Source organism: Merops nubicus, unplaced genomic scaffold, assembly GCF_000691845.1.
Source record: "Merops nubicus isolate BGI_N331 unplaced genomic scaffold, ASM69184v1 scaffold3312, whole genome shotgun sequence".
NCBI classification, from domain to species: Eukaryota; Metazoa; Chordata; class Aves; order Coraciiformes; family Meropidae; genus Merops; species Merops nubicus.
Window position 1 is genome coordinate 39953 of NW_008594099.1, and position 15635 is coordinate 55587.

The 15635-nt window shown below is 43.0% G+C and overlaps 1 protein-coding gene across 1 annotated transcript in view; it reads right to left on the reverse strand.

The window, feature by feature from the left end:
- LOC103768478 (protoheme IX farnesyltransferase, mitochondrial) overlaps positions 1-15635 on the reverse strand; it is a gene marked incomplete at its 5' end in the record, with an annotated part of 102078 nt that overhangs the window by 24587 nt on the left and 61856 nt on the right. Inside the window, one exon of the mRNA XM_008935620.1 lies at positions 7905-7975. Coding sequence (XP_008933868.1) covers positions 7905-7975 — 71 coding nt within the window. The remainder of the gene's footprint in view (positions 1-7904; positions 7976-15635) is intronic.

The following is a 15635-nucleotide window of genomic DNA, read 5'->3' on the forward strand; positions in this document are numbered from 1 at the left end:
CGGTGGAGCAGATGAGCCCCTGACAATGCAGTTTAAGGCAGATCCTTCCAGCCTATCTGCAGACTCCTCTGCAACTTTGCAGCAAGCATCTGATATTTATATATAAACTTCACAGCATGCTCTTAAGCAGTTGCTGTGTTTCACCTGAGAGATGAAGAGGATGAGGATGGTTGTATGTGGGGATTTCTGCATTACTGTTTTGGCAGTTTGTCCACAGTTAGCACCTGGAGTTATATTTTACAAATGTTTGGTAGAAAACAAACAAAAAAAATCCCCTCATACACTATCAAAGTCCATGAATGCAACACAATTATTGTCACGCACGGGCAGCAACCTGAGTCACTGCGGCTCACGCTCCTTCACAGCATGGTTTAGAATATAATATTCCTTATGATTCTTAGCAACAAAAACTTAAATAAAACATATCAAAGAGGTTCTCCACATATCTCAACCTCAGGAATGCAGCTTTTCTGGTCATAAAGGCTGGAGAGCAAGCATCTGTGTTAGCAGAGCTAATGGAAGTGTAAGAAAAACCTCTTTTACATCTGACTTGTGCAGCTGATAACACTAAAGTTATAACTTGTAGACGACATGATAAACTCTGTCCTTCACAGAAGGAAATGCACTTCCAACATGACTTACTGTAAACACATCTCAGGCTATAGCAGCTTCTAATCAGGGGCAGCTCTGTAATGGACTTGTTGAGCAGTGACATTTCCTACAACACTTGGCACACGTTGAATAATGATGCTGTTGTGGTTAAACCAGATAAGGTTCAATACTAAGACAGGGAACAAAGTGTGGGGATTTTGACTGCATTAAGCAAAATTTACAAACATGAACCTGAAATGTTTGACAGATGCAGGAAGAAGAGCTGTGAGAAGAGCACTGTTAAGTTGGGGAAAGGATCGTGGGCTTCAAGATTTCACTTTGCTTGTTTGTGCAACACAAGGTGGGAAAACTCACTTGAACATCATCTCTGAAGAAAACGATTCATCGCTACTCAGTTAAAACAGAGAAGAGTCAACAGTTACAACTAATGTCCAAGAGGCTCGTTCACACTGGAGACAAAGACAGAAGGGTTAGTGTACAATAGCTTGGTTCGGGGCTCTACCCCCTGGTGAGGAGCTGACACGAGAGGATAAGACAACTCCATTAGGAGCCCGTATCACTTCTCCAGAGCCCCCCGCAAGCAGATGGAGCAGCTATTTACCCAAATGCACCGTGACTCCTGGTTTATACATGAGCATCTGGGACGGTTCCTCCGATTCATCAGCCGTCCCGCGTGCAATTAGAGATTCAGATAAATAATTTGGGGGTGAAAGCTCCTTGGCTGAACTAAGAAGCAGCAAGGCGTGAGGGCCCAAGTGTTTCAGTAGGATTTATATCGACCAAACAGAGGTGCCTGCAAAGGAATGTCTCCATCAAGCTGTGGCAGGATGAGGCCCGGGCAGGAGGAGCCGGTGGCTGGAGAGCCAGCAAGTCCTTCCTTTCCACTGAAACGAATCTCAATGTAATGTTAGAGTTATTAAAACAACTCTCTTTATTGCCCCAAGAAACAAAATAGATATGTAGTTAGAGCTGTATAATTTCCCACTAATACGCATTTGGATCTGAGGATAATGTGCAGTATCACCATTTTTCTGTGCATTCTACAAAAGGACTCTAATACCTTCGAACCATTTAATCAACATCCTATGCAGGCAGTGAATAGATAATTGAAATATAAGTACTGTCATCCATATCCCCTCTGGGAAAGTGACACAGTAAGCATTATATCATTCCATTAGTCCACCCTTTGATGTGGGTTTTATTCTCATTAAACTATGTTTTAGCCTCAAGGTTTCTTCCCCCCACCTCTCCACGACGTGGCCATGGCAGAAAAAAAAAAAAAGAAAAGGAAAAAAAAAAAATACCCCGCTGTTCAAAAGGCAAGAACTACATTTTTACAAGCAATTGTACATGTCAAAAATATAAAGCTGCCTTTTTCATTTCTTGTTTACCAAACACAGTCAATGACAGCTTCTGAAAAACACAAGGTGGAAAAAAAAAAAAGGAAGCCAGGAGGGTGGTGGTGGGGAAGGAATGCATTGACTTGTTTTCAAATAATAAAGCCTGAATACAAGCAGGATAAAAAAAAAATGCTTGAAAAGGCTGCTGTGGTGGTGTCTGCTTTGAATTGTGCCCTGTTTAAACAAGAGAAAAGCCTCCCACTGAAAAAAGAAACATTTTTATCATTCGAAAAGATCTCAGGGCAGTCCCTTTAAAATGAGGTATTTTCTAAACAAAATATTGGAATGTTTCCCTGCAGGGAATGAGCATCTGATCTCTTAAAAATGATTATTCTTGAAGAACTGTAGATTTATGGAGTTTTTGCTTTATTTGTTTTCACTTCAGGAGAATGAAACCTGTCTGAAATGACCACCCAAGGGAGCAGAGCAGTCAGCTAAGCAGAGGCTGATCTTAAAATGGGAACCAATGTGGTCCTGAAACCCTCGGGGAGGTTTTAAACTGCCAGTTTAAACCAGGGCTGGCTAAACGCTTAGTGCAGGTCTCAGCGTAAGGCGAGGACATGGATTTCCTCTCACTTACATCAGCACAGCTCCACCAACATCACTAGAAACGTTTCTGATTTACATTAGTGTTAGCAAGCAAAGAATCAAGCTAATTACACAGAGTTATCAACAGTGATTACAGGGGGATTTCTTTTTTTTTTTGCAATGCACACAGAGTTTTTCAGCATGGGCCGGTTTGGTGACGCTTGTAATAGTAGATCTACTACAGGCTACGTGGTGGAAAGTTCTGCTTTCTATCAATGTAGTCCCGAGTCACAACGTGGTTTTGAACGAATAGGGGAAGTTGGACAGGTTGCAATTTTCTATCAGTTTATGAATGTCCAACACATAAATTCACAATTTTAACTACAATTCATAAATAAAAGCCACCAGTGAGAAACACAACTAGCTTAGAAGCTCTTTTTGGTCTGATTCTTCACGAGTTTGGCTTATAATTTACAGTGACCGAAGTCAGCACTCCACTCAGAATGTCAACACGCAGGAGAAGCATTACTGGCTCCATTAATCCCAATAACCATCAGCTGCTCCTGTGCACGGCACAGGTCCTCGTGCATCGCTAACTGAACAGGTTCATGGGATTCTAGGAAAAAACATTCACCAGACAACAGGCAGATGTCTTTCTCTGGAAGCACCCAAGACATTATCTGGATTGTGCCCTCATCTGCCACGTTACGAGACCTTCGACTTCTTAAATGCACAGGGAAAAGCAAGCTGGAGAGTGCAACTGTTGTTGGGACAGGACAAGGGGGGATGGCTTTAAACTAAAAGAGGGCAATTTAGGCTAGAGAGAAGGAAGATATTTTTGATGCTGAGGGTGGTAAGCCCCTGGCCCAGGTTGCCCAGAGAGGTGGTTGCTACCCCATCCCTGGAACCATTCCAGGTGAGGTTGGCCAGGGCTCTGAGCAACCTGCTCTGGTTGGGGATGTCCCTGCTCAGTGCAGGGGGGTTTAATCATATGACCTCAAAAGGCCCCTTCCAACTCCAAACAGTCCGTGATCCTCTGATTCTGTATTACTATTGCATTGAAGGTTTCTGAGATAAGACTAGATAAAGCCTGGAACAACCAGGCCTGACCTCAGAGCTGACCCTGCTGTGAGCAGGAGATTGGTCTACAGCTCTCCTGAGGTCTCTTCCAGGCTGAACTACCCTCTGACACTCTCTGTGCAAAGCTTCACAGCCAGGTGACACGAACCTTGGGAGGTAGAGCGAGGGAGAAATCCAGACCCTGCTGCCAGGCAGCTGCTGTACCCTCTGCTAGGACCACAGCCAAAGGCAGAGAAAGCTGCGAGCTGCACAATACTGAGGGAACAGAACTGACAGGTGTCCACACGGTCATCAATTAGTTATTTAGAACATGCTGTTTGATGAGTTTTTGCTGGTTTTTTAAGATAAAAAAAACATTCCTGTACAACCATTAAGTTTTTTATGAGTACTTAGCACAGTAGATCCAGCAGTGCTGTAAGTTCATCCAACCAGCTGCTTTTTAACAAGAGCATGTGCAGTTCTGTCTAGTAGGGCCATCAAAACTGTCACTTTGTACAATATGCTGGAGCAGGACACTTGTCATCCTCGAGACTAGGCTCACTCAGCTACTACAGCTCATACTAGAGATTTATTTAAATTAATCTGCAGGAAAATTAAATCCATTACCTTAAAAAGCAAAGGAATAAATCACACCCAACAGGAAACCAGGGAAAGCTGCTGCCATTTCAGCTGGATCTCAGGTGTTGTGAGAACGTGAGGTTTTCCCTCATCAACGGCATCAAAACAATTCATAGCAAGAAAAATAACTCAGCTGTTGTCCTAACGCAGAACACAAACACACTCCATGAGTTCAGCACTGCAGCCGAAGTATGAAGAACATCTCAAGCTGTTTGTGTTTCCAAACAAGACTTGAGGGGTCAGAGGAGGGAGGAGGACACGTGGGCAGGCTGGAATGATGGATGGCGTTTAGAGGCATGCTGTGTTTGGGTCTACTCTTGTTATTTTTGCAACAGGATGTCTCTGATTACTCTCTGAATAGACAATAACGATGGTTACGTCTCATTGCTCAAAGGGGACGTTTCTTCAGAGCCGTACAAATTAAAGAGGACATTGTAAAATGAGCAGTCAATGAGCTCTCAGGTGCCGTTTGTCACAAATCTAACAGCAGTGTCAGAAGATTCCCTGGGGGCATCAGCGGTGGGTTTGGGGCTGGCAAATAAGGTCTATGTGCTCCTGTCCCTAAGTACAGCAGACCCCAGCTCTGCAGAGTCCTTCTGGGCCACTGCCTGTACAGTTTGGTCCAAGGCAAATGCTATCAAATATACACAGGAGGGGTACACTGAGCCTCCATGTAACTAGTTCAGCCATAAAGCTGATGCAGTATGGAGAGGACTTCACAAGGGATGGAGGACCATTGTTTTTCCAAACCCCACTCTTCCAGAGATGTTTGCAGAACTGGCTCCTGGATCACAGGGCACTGCCTGGAGCCATGGTTGGGCCAAAGCTGCCTAATTTAAACATTTCTTGAGTGTCACCAGTAAGACAATGACGCTGTCCCCAGCAAGACCTCAGAAGCCACGATGATGTTCACACTCCACAGTGCAGCCCTGGCCACAGGGCATTTCTTGGAAAGCTACAGACGTTCCTCACTGGTGCCAAAGGAAACTGCAAGTCACAGAACCACAGAATCAGGCAGAAAGGAAAAGGAGAAATATTGGAAGCAAGGTTGATGAGAACTGACAGTTGATCTTAAACCTCATAAATTTGGGGCTCAAGCTACAAATGCAGGCCACAAAATGAAACACATGGGAATAACTCCTCTACAACAGCATAACACTTCCTAATGAGCCAGCTCCATGAATTAGCTTATCTAACACAGAGACGCCAGCTCATCCAGAGACAGGATGACTCAGTGACACCAAGGACCTCTGGGGGTTTGATTCTGGCCCAAGCTCAAAGCATCTAAGAATTGTCTTTGTGATGCCAGAAACTCTGTAAAATATGTCCCTGGTCTCAGTGCAGTTTCTCAGTGGGCAGAAGTTTAGACCAAAGCCACCAGTGGAAGCCTTTCCAAGGAGGTACAGTGAGCCAACACAATGGGGAGTTAACAACCTTCTCACTCCTCAAAAGGGATCTCAAGCTCAGGACTGGACCACACAAAAACCACTGCCCACACGGACCAGTTCTGTAACAAGGACAATGCAAAATAAGCAAACAGGAAAGAAAGAAAGAAAGAAAGAAAGAAAAAGAAGAATCAAATCACCATAAATTTACAAACAGTGCAAATGAAGACAGACTGTAAAATAATGTCTTGTTTGTGCTGCGCTGGATACCACGGATGTTGTAACACAACAGAATTAAAAAAGCAGCCAACATTCCACGATACGAAGCTGCTAAAGAGAAGAAAATGTCAAAACTCAAATGTCATACACATTTTGGACAAGAACTCTGTACATACCCCAAGCTCCCTGGATTCCTTCCCAAAGCCAAGACACCAGCCTCTTCCAGACGATTTATCCATCTCTGTCTCGCCTGTGTTTGACTAGTTTTAGCATACCCATTGAAGGGTTTTATTCAATCAGCCAGGAAGGAAAGAGTTCAAGGAACACCAGGGAATATGTGGCAAAATATAACAGGGTTAGATCACTTGCACTGGATTATTCTCCTCTGGCACACCGCACAAGAAATAACCCCAGACAAGGGCTGCACGTTCACCCGTCTGCAGGGAGCGAGCCCGGCATTACTCAAGGTAAGTGACACTTTAAAGAACTTTAAATTAGCTGTTGACAGTCAGGTAAATAGATTGATGAGTGATTACACGAAGTCCCCAACACTACCATTTTGTGGTGAAAGCAAATATGAAGGGGGGCAGGGGGAAGCAAGAAAATCCCTTAAATATGGTTTTGCCAATCTGTGGTGCATTCAGATGACAGTGAAGTTCGTTCAAGGACATTGGAAACTTAATAAACCAAATTGCTTTCTCTGAATCAAAAGCTGGCAGAAAGTTTCCTAGCTGTATTTTTGACTGCAGAAACACTGCAAGCCATGCTAGGAGACTATGATAAAACCCCATAATTAACCACCCCCCCATCATCTCTCCTCCTAACAAGTCCTCCTCCTTCCAGGGCTAAAGGACCACATGCAAGCAACGCAGAAGCACAGCTCCCCTGAACTGCACAGTTAAGGCTGACTGACTCTGTGTACAACAGATGCCCTCCCTGCAGTGGTCCCTAAAATATGTTTTTAAATAAAATTAACTCAGCTCAGGAATCTGTAATTAGCACTGTCCTCAAGAACAAATCAGAACAAGTTTATTGAAGCGCTCTAACTATTTATGAGAGTGAATTTACCCCCAAGGTTCACTTTACTATTTTGTCTCAATTTTCTTGTAATTTCATCCATCACATTTTTTTTAGTCCTCCAAAGGTGATGGATGAAACACAGAAATAAATAGGACCAACTGTTCGCAGAAGCCTAAGGGAAAACATAATTTTGTTATAAATAATCCTTGGCACAAATCATGGAAACGCAATACTAAAATTGTTTGTTGAATCATTTATGAATTGGGCCTTCAGTTTTAGTTTGCAAATAAGTTAAAGAGTTTTTTGTTGATGTTCTTTTCCACTTTGCTTTTTTAGCTGGAAAACAGCCTTTGAGAAACTGAACTGAATCCAGAAAACAGTGTCAATGAAGGATTTTTTTAGGGAATCCCTATGCTAATACAGGGCTTTTTGGAGGGAAGAGGGATTTAATTATGGATGATGAAAAAACTAAATGATAACAAACTTTTACTCTATTTTCATAAGATGCCACCATTGTGAGTTTTCAGTGCAGCTTTAATCTAAACACATAGAAGAGGTAAAGATAACATAGTGCCTTGACAAAATCACCAAAAAAATGAGTTTCAGATACCTCTGCCAGGAGATTCAAACAAATGTTCCTGATCTAACAGATAAATGTGACTCCTAAAACCAATGTACACTTTCAGGTTTGTTCTTGGATGGGAAAATTTGGAGCTTTGTGGTTACAAGCTAATGCAAAATGCAGCAGAACACAACTTTGTGCTGCTGTGCTGCACGTGGAGCCGTCATATGAAGAAAAACAAGAGTGGAAATTCTGCTGTCTTGAGAAATTCAGTATTTTAGAGGAAAGCTGATTAGCCACCACTCACATGGAAGTTATCAACATGAAGAAATATTCAAGAACAGAGAGGTGCATTTCTTTCTTAAGCCTTTTGTCTGAAATTGCTTTTTTTTGTCACCTGAAGGAGAGGAGCTTGGAGACAGATAAAAGCAATGCAAAGACTCCTTTCTCCCGAGCCAGGGCAGGTGTTCACAGCCTTACCTGATCTGTCCTCGCACCAGTGGTCTGTTTTTTGTCCTGTTCATATTTGAGTCAAACGGAACCTCAAAGAACTGTAATAAAAAAAAAAAAAAAAAGAAGAATCAAAATGAAAGGCTGCCGGAAAGCATGTCATGTGTGGAATGTCCTGTCTGCATCTGCAGGTGCTTTCATCTCTGTTTTTGGAGGTTCACAAATACAATGAAGAAGGCAAACTCCTTTCACTGAGCTTTGATACTCTGCGTTCACACTTTTGGCATCCCCTTAGAAAGAAAATCACCTGGAGGACAAAAATAGTTTGCACAAGTCCCCAAAAGTTCATCATTTGAAGTAGAGCTTGACTCTGAGTTCTGTTCTCGACAGGATTGACCCAGCTTTTATATGTCCACAATTCTATGCACACATACACAGCCCTGCCCCCAGCTTCATGTCAACACAAACAGCCCTTGAAAATCTTGCAATTCTGGTATTTAGAAGACAAACACTACCTATTTTTTTTTTTTCAAGATCATCTAACTTCTGAGAACCTATAACCCACCCCAAAAATCAATCAACTCTTGTAAAAAGCTACCGAAACTGCACCCAGCATCCAGCTCTAGCAGCAGGGAAGGAACACACCATATGGTGTTATTTAATGTCACAACCCAATCTGACTTTAAACTCTGCCTATGGGAAAATTGAGGCAGCACTGTCTTCATGCTAGGGATTCCTGCAGGCTGCTGTATCATCCGTTTTATAAAGAACGTGACTGGAGAAGCTGGATGGTCTTTGTCATACAGCAGGCTGTAAAGCCATGTAGTTCTACGTGGGAAAAATAACAGTAATAAAAATAATCGGCATATATTTTCTTATAGGATGTATTTGTAGAAAGAATACTTTTTACTGAGGTTATGTCTGAGGTTTTGGGGTAGGATCCCAATTATGGTGAACATGTAGGAAAAGTACCATAACAAATCATGATTTCAAACAACCAGACTGACAGTAAGCTCAGCACAGTCAAACTGCAGACAGATTTAAGGTGACTACATGATAAACGACTACATGATAAAATCTATGTTATTCCAGCAAGCTGATGTAACCTTTTACAGAAGAAAAGACTAAATTAACAAACATGTCCATTTTGACAGTGCCACCTTACTGGTCTTGCTACTTAATGGGGCTGCATTACCAGTGGAATGCCAATGGACAGTGATGTTGGGACCAGCAGGGACCCCACCAGAGCCCTACAGGTGCCCATCAGATGGGGAAAGATGCTTCATTCACAGCACATGGAGATCACAGGAACCACCTTTTCCCTCTGCTACTTTGAAGTAATGATGCTCTAACAATTCCAGAACCTCTGCTGTTGCTCCTATGCACTGTTGAGTGTGGCAGGGATCAGACGGATATCCATGGACAGGACAAGTAGTGATGGCTTTAAACTAAAAGAGAGAAACTCAAACTAGAGAGAAGGAAGAAATGTTTGACACTGACAGTTGTGATCTCCTGGCCCAGGTTGCCCAGAGAGGTGGTCGCTGCCCCATCCCTGGAACCATTCCAGGGGAGGTTGGCCGGGGCTCTGAGGAACCTGCTCTAGTTGGGGATGTCCCTGCTCCCTGAAGGGGGTTTGGACCAGATGAGCATTAAAGATCCCTTCCAACCCAAAACAGCCTATGGATCACCCTGCCTAACACAGCCCACAATATTCTCTATTCATGGTGGCATTTTTTACCTCAGGTTAAATCACTTTCCGACGGATTTAGGCATTCTCAGGACTAGAGTTGTAAGAAAGTCCTGCATGCAGACAAGTGACAGTAACCGTGTGCATGTACTCAAGTCCACATGCTAAAGTGATCCTGCCGACACATAACTTGCTAACAATGTGCTCCAAAGCCAAGAAATTTGGCAGTGGGCATCATCTTCATGTTCCGTCCTGCTCGTGAGACTGCCCAAACCTGGGAAAGAATGAGAGGCAGGCAGGTGGCAGGGAGGAGAGGGCAGAAGCAGGCACAGAGCCAGCAAGGGGGGCTTTGCCTGCAAGATCCCAAACCTGCACTGCTCCCCTGCCAGCCAGCAGCTGTGAAACCTCCCGGAACAGAAAATGCCCCCTCCAGTGGCTGGCCAACACAAATTAAAGGATAATTACTGTTGTTATCTTGGCTGAAGCCTGTGCTGCATGTTACAGTCCTCAGTTTGTCCATGACAGATCTCAAAACCACCACGGTTCTGCAAGAGAGGAATCCTCCACCTGTTGGCTTGCATTGAAGGCTGCACACTAAATGCCCAGAAGTTACAAAATATAAAAGCAGAAGAACTGAAATAATCAGCACAGCTTTTAATTACTAATTCACATCCAATTCACTAAAATTTCTCATCTCCATCTGTGTGGTGGAACTGGCTGAGGCTACACAGCCTGTAGATGGTTTCCTTACAGTGAGCCTCTGTGCAAAGGGATTAGAGTTGGAGCACCCAACTCCCTTCCAATTCCTACCAACTCTCAAAGCCACCCAGTTTTATTATCGATATTCTTGAAGCAGACTTGGGCTACTCAGCCAAGAGTTACTCAGGTGAAAGAGGAAGGGACTTCAGAAAGAAAAAGTTAGTTTATACACCTTTCACTTTGTCAGAGCGTTCTGGTGCAGAAGGAGGCAACTTGGTGATTTATTTTTTAAGGGGTTATTTCTCACCTTGGGTTTGTTACACCTGATCTGCAGCAACGGCCACTCCCCGCTACAGCTGAATTTGGTGGAGAGCCTGGTTTAGAAGAGCTCAGAGAAGCCGATGAGCCCCAGCAGCTCCCTTCAGAGGGACAGGCTGGACCTTCACGGCTACGGCGCTGCCCTTGAAGGGTTGGACGGCTCACAAAGAACCTCCGTAGGAAACCACAGCCGGTACCTTCGGAGCAGGGAATGCACCTCGGCGGGGCCCGAAACCAGTGATTGCTTCTGACAGCTCAGCACTTTCCTAATGGTTTGTTTCACTGTTACATTTCAAAGACAATTAGGGTAAATGAAGAAAAAAATGTCATTTGACATCAGACTGGTAGAGCAATACGAGGGGAAAATTCTACAGAGTGAAAGCCTTTGCTCCTGAAAGTATTTTGGGCTATGCTCAGTTTGGCTTTTTATTTTTAAAGACACGAATTTTATTTCTCTTTGCAAAGTTTGACTGCTCTGAGCTCACTTCTGGTTTAAACTTTTGCATGCCAGAAGATTCTGGCTCATTTCAGCTTCACGCTTAAGCTTTAAGCTTACAGATAAAGGTATTCTGTGTGCGATGGATAAAATCAAAATAGTGCCCCAGTTTTAATGTGTCACAAGCATAAAATAACCGAAATGAAGAATGGTTGGACACCCAACACTTGAAAGAATTTAAACTTATGCAGTTATCAGCATAACCTGACACAAAATCAGTGTATGAAATAATTCCATATATTTAATACAGTAGTTAACTCCTGATTAGAATACTCATTTTGAACAAGAAACTTCTCTACTGAGTTAAGTAGTCAAAAAATGTTTTTTTTCTACTGTATGCAGACACGGCTGCTCCTGAAATTAAGATTACTGCATGACTTAAATCGGAATTTTTTTCGCTTTTTAAAATCTGACGATCTGAATAATCTGTTACTGTCAACCGTGTGCACGAAGCTACATATCCAATTGAACTACAGTTAAGAAAAATCCTTTTATTTACAATGCCCCAGATTCTTTTACTGAGCTAGTTGCTATTACATGTCAGCAAGATGCCATTTATCAAACTTTTCCCATTTTGCTCCCAGATGTTCAGCAAAATTCTCTTTCCACTTGAAATTATTTTCCCCTGATATTCTAGAAAAAAAAAAAGAAAAAATATGCATCTCAAATATCATTCCATAGGAATGAAAGAGTGACCTCAAACATATTATCTCATGCTAGGCCAACACAGTGCTGTCTGTTTTAGCAAACGGTAAATTCAGTAAGATGAATCCTGGATAAATAAATATTTTAGAACCACTCAAGAGGCTTTTTCCTCAGGAAGTCTGAATGTATCAGTACAGCTGGACAAGGCAGAATATTCTCTGTCCTCAGTGTTTGGAAAGCCAGGCACCAAAAGGACAGACAGAGGGTTAAATCTCCAGCATCTAAAAATCCCTGAGTGACTAAACTTGGCAACAGCTTTCAAGACCCTAACCTACATTTTAATCAGCATGCATGAACATTTAAAACATGTTGATGGAAAAAAATAAATCAGGCCAGCTAGTACTTTGTGGTTTATTTCTCTGGCAGGCTCATCAGACTCTTGGTGTAGATCTCATCTAGTTAATATATAGTAATTATATCTTAAACATCTAACAATTCTTAGATCAGCTGTCACATTACTGCTTATAGCTGTTTACACTCATGGGGGTTTTTTCCCTTCAGCTTCTTCATATTGGTTTCCACTTTGTTTAGTTTCTTCTTAAAGCTCCCTCCTGGAAAGACCAGTGAATGCAGAGGGCAGCTGATCATTCAGAGCTCCTGGGGAACACAGAGATCAAGAATTTTGTTTGGACTAAGCCAAGACTCCCAGAGCACCACCTCGCAGAAGCGGATGGCGTTACACTACACTGGTACTTTGAAGGCGTCCCATGCCTTTACAGCACGTCCTCTTGCTCTTCCCACTCTTCCCATATCATCAGTTAAACACCAACACCACCTACTAAGGTCTCAAAGACATTGCCCTGACTGTTTGTGGTCAATTAAGGCAAAAGGAGCAGATGGAAACGTGAGCACGTGCTGCGTTTACCATCCATGGTCATTCCTGCAGGAGAGGGTCTAACTACTTAGTTATGGCAGGCCAGTACCTCCACTCCTGTTCACAGGAAAACACAGAGTGCATTAAGAGGAACAATAAGTCATACTGTTTATCAAACAGATCACCCTCACTTAGGCTAGAAAACATCTCTCATACACCACTTTGGATTTCGAGCGTATCAAGCAGCAGGCTGGCCCCTGGCCAGGACAAGCTCTGGTCTGTGACACGTGGTGGAAACACCAGCAGCTGGAATAGGCAACTGGTTTTCTATCTATTGACATAACATTTGACTCTAATGCTAAACACATATTTACATCAGAACCGATAATCCCACAAGTCTAAAGATGGAGAGGAACCCTGCTATTAAAAGACAATTTAATTCAAGGCAGCTCAGAGGTCTTCTCATTGCAAAACCACCCCTGTATCTGAGCAGGCTTCCATGGGCTCTCTGGCAGCAGAGTTGTCCTCTGGATGTATGTATTTATCTACGAAGCCTCTCTGAAGGGCAGCTGAGGTGAATCCACATCACTAATGACTGAATGAGAAAATGAGGCTGTTGTCAAAGAGCAGGCACCCCGTCCTGCACTGAAGTGCTCTTGGTCTCCAAAATCCTCCACTGCACTGGAGAGGTGAAGACAAGCTGTGGGGATGGGAGCAGGTGGTGGCCAAAGCCTCTCCTCAGCTGCAATTTCTTGTTACAGACTCAGGCAAACATTTTTAGCAAAATGCAAATAACGACCAGTCCAACTGGACTCCCCACTTGAGCACTTCACAATGTCTACAGCCAAGGGTGAAACTGGGCTGCATGAGGCAAATACTGGTGATGTTCAATTAGATGCTTCTGGGCTTCTCTGATTTCCCCTGAGCTATGGTAAACTTTCACCCTCTGTTTTTCTCTGGTACTGCCAAAGAACAAGCAGTTAACCACAAACATCGTTGAAACATACGCTGGAAACCAAAAAAGGTGCATGAACCAGGGAGAAGCAGGTGGAGAACATGGTGGCAGAGTGGAGTCTGGACACCTGCATAATACCTGAGGTCTCCTGGGAAGCTGACATCCATAAAGCCATTCCTCACAGCTGGCCACGTGGCCTCCAAACGCATCATGGTTAGCACTAGCCTTGCATGAGAAGACTCCTAATTTTCCCAGGGAATGGTGGTAGGAGCAGCACTGGAAACCCACCAGACCACAAAGAGTTGAGTTCCTTCCCCTGTGAGTCTTCCTTCCCTCTGTATTACCTAATTGTTTCTACTCCTCGTGCTCTTGGTGATTTATCTTATATTGCGATAAAGTAATATATAATTACATAAAAGGAGAAGAAAAACATAACATGTAATTTATGGTAAATAAGATCAAAGTCAAGATTATTATTATAGGTTTTCCTCTGGTTCCTTTCAATCACTTTTATATGAATACAACAAAGAATAATTAAAGTATATTACAAAGGTCTTTTTATTCAATTGTACACAGATGTGCTAAAAAAAAAAGCAGAGGGAAGGATTTTCAAAAGCACTTGTGTGCTGATCTGACACTGTTCTCACTGAAGTCAATGGCTGTTTGACTTCAATGAGAGCAGAGAGAGACCAACACTGAGTGATTCTGAAAATCCCACCCTAATTGTACAAACAAGGGAAGGCTTTAGAGATTGCTGGCTTGGAGATTGTATATTTGAGAATCATAAAGGGCACACAGCACCTGTTTGTCTTCAAGATATGAAAATAAAGCAAGGCAAATATTTTAAGGATTAGAAATGGCTTTTTTTTCCTTCTTTTTTTTTTTTTTTTAGAGGCAGTATCTGAAAACCCTCTGGCTCTGCAGTTACCAGTCTAGGTATAGATCTGCTTTAATATTTTCTGTCTCAAAGAGGATTCTAATTAAAAATGAGATTGATGCAAGTCTGAACAACGTCACTTCGAGAAGGGCAGCTAAGCCCCAAACTGTCACGTCCCAGCGAACCCAAGAAAGCTCTGCTAGGTAAAGCAACTGCCACAGGTTAATGTATGAATTTTTTATTAAAAGCTTCCACAAAAGACACATCCTTCTCTTAGCTAGTGTTTAGAAGCCCATTGCTGTGTACAGAGAAGAGAACAGGAGGTTAACTGCAAAGAAAATATTGATACCTGTCACTTCAGAAACCTATTTTCAGGATGGAGAATGCAAAGACTCAAGGACTTCAGTTAGCACTGATTTGTGCCTCAGATTTATCCCCCTCAAGAGGGACCTGGACCTGTTGGAGTGGGACCAGAGGAGGGCAATGAAGACAATCAGAGGGCTGGAACACCTCTCCTATGAGAGTAGGCTGAGAGAACTGGGGTTCTCTACAGCCTGGAGAAGAAAAGGCTCTGGGGAAATCTTATTGTCACCTTTCAGTACTTAGCGGGGGTCTACAAGGAAGCTTGGGAGGGACATTTTACAAGGGCTTGTAGCAATAGGATGAGGGGTAGCAAGTTCAAACTGGAAGAAAGGAGATTTAGGTTAGAAATTAGGAAGAAGTTCTTCACTGTGAGGGTGATGAGATGCTGGCACAGGTTGCCCAGCGAAGCTGTGGATGCTCCATCACTGGAGGTGTTCAAGATGAGGCTGGACAGGGCTTGAAGCAACCTGATCTAGTGGGAGGTGTCCCTGCCTATGGCAGGGGAGTTGGAACTAAAAGATCTTTAAGGTCCCTTCAAACCCGAACCATTCTATGATTCTGTGACTAATGACCTGCTGTGCAGGCTCTGATTTTAAGCACTCAAGAAGGGACATGTTATTTCCTTGACCACTCACAGCACATGATTTTCTAAGGATTTCCAGAGACACCCTCTGCCCCCAAACTGAGATTATTTTTTTTTTTTTTTAGGTTTTATATTGTACTTAAGTACTAAAGTGCACTTTAACTGTCAGCAGCACCCAGAGCTGCTGGGTCTGAGCAACAAAACAAATGGTCATAAAATTCTCGCAGCTTAGTGGCCTCTTCATCAGCAATTAGGCCAAACAAC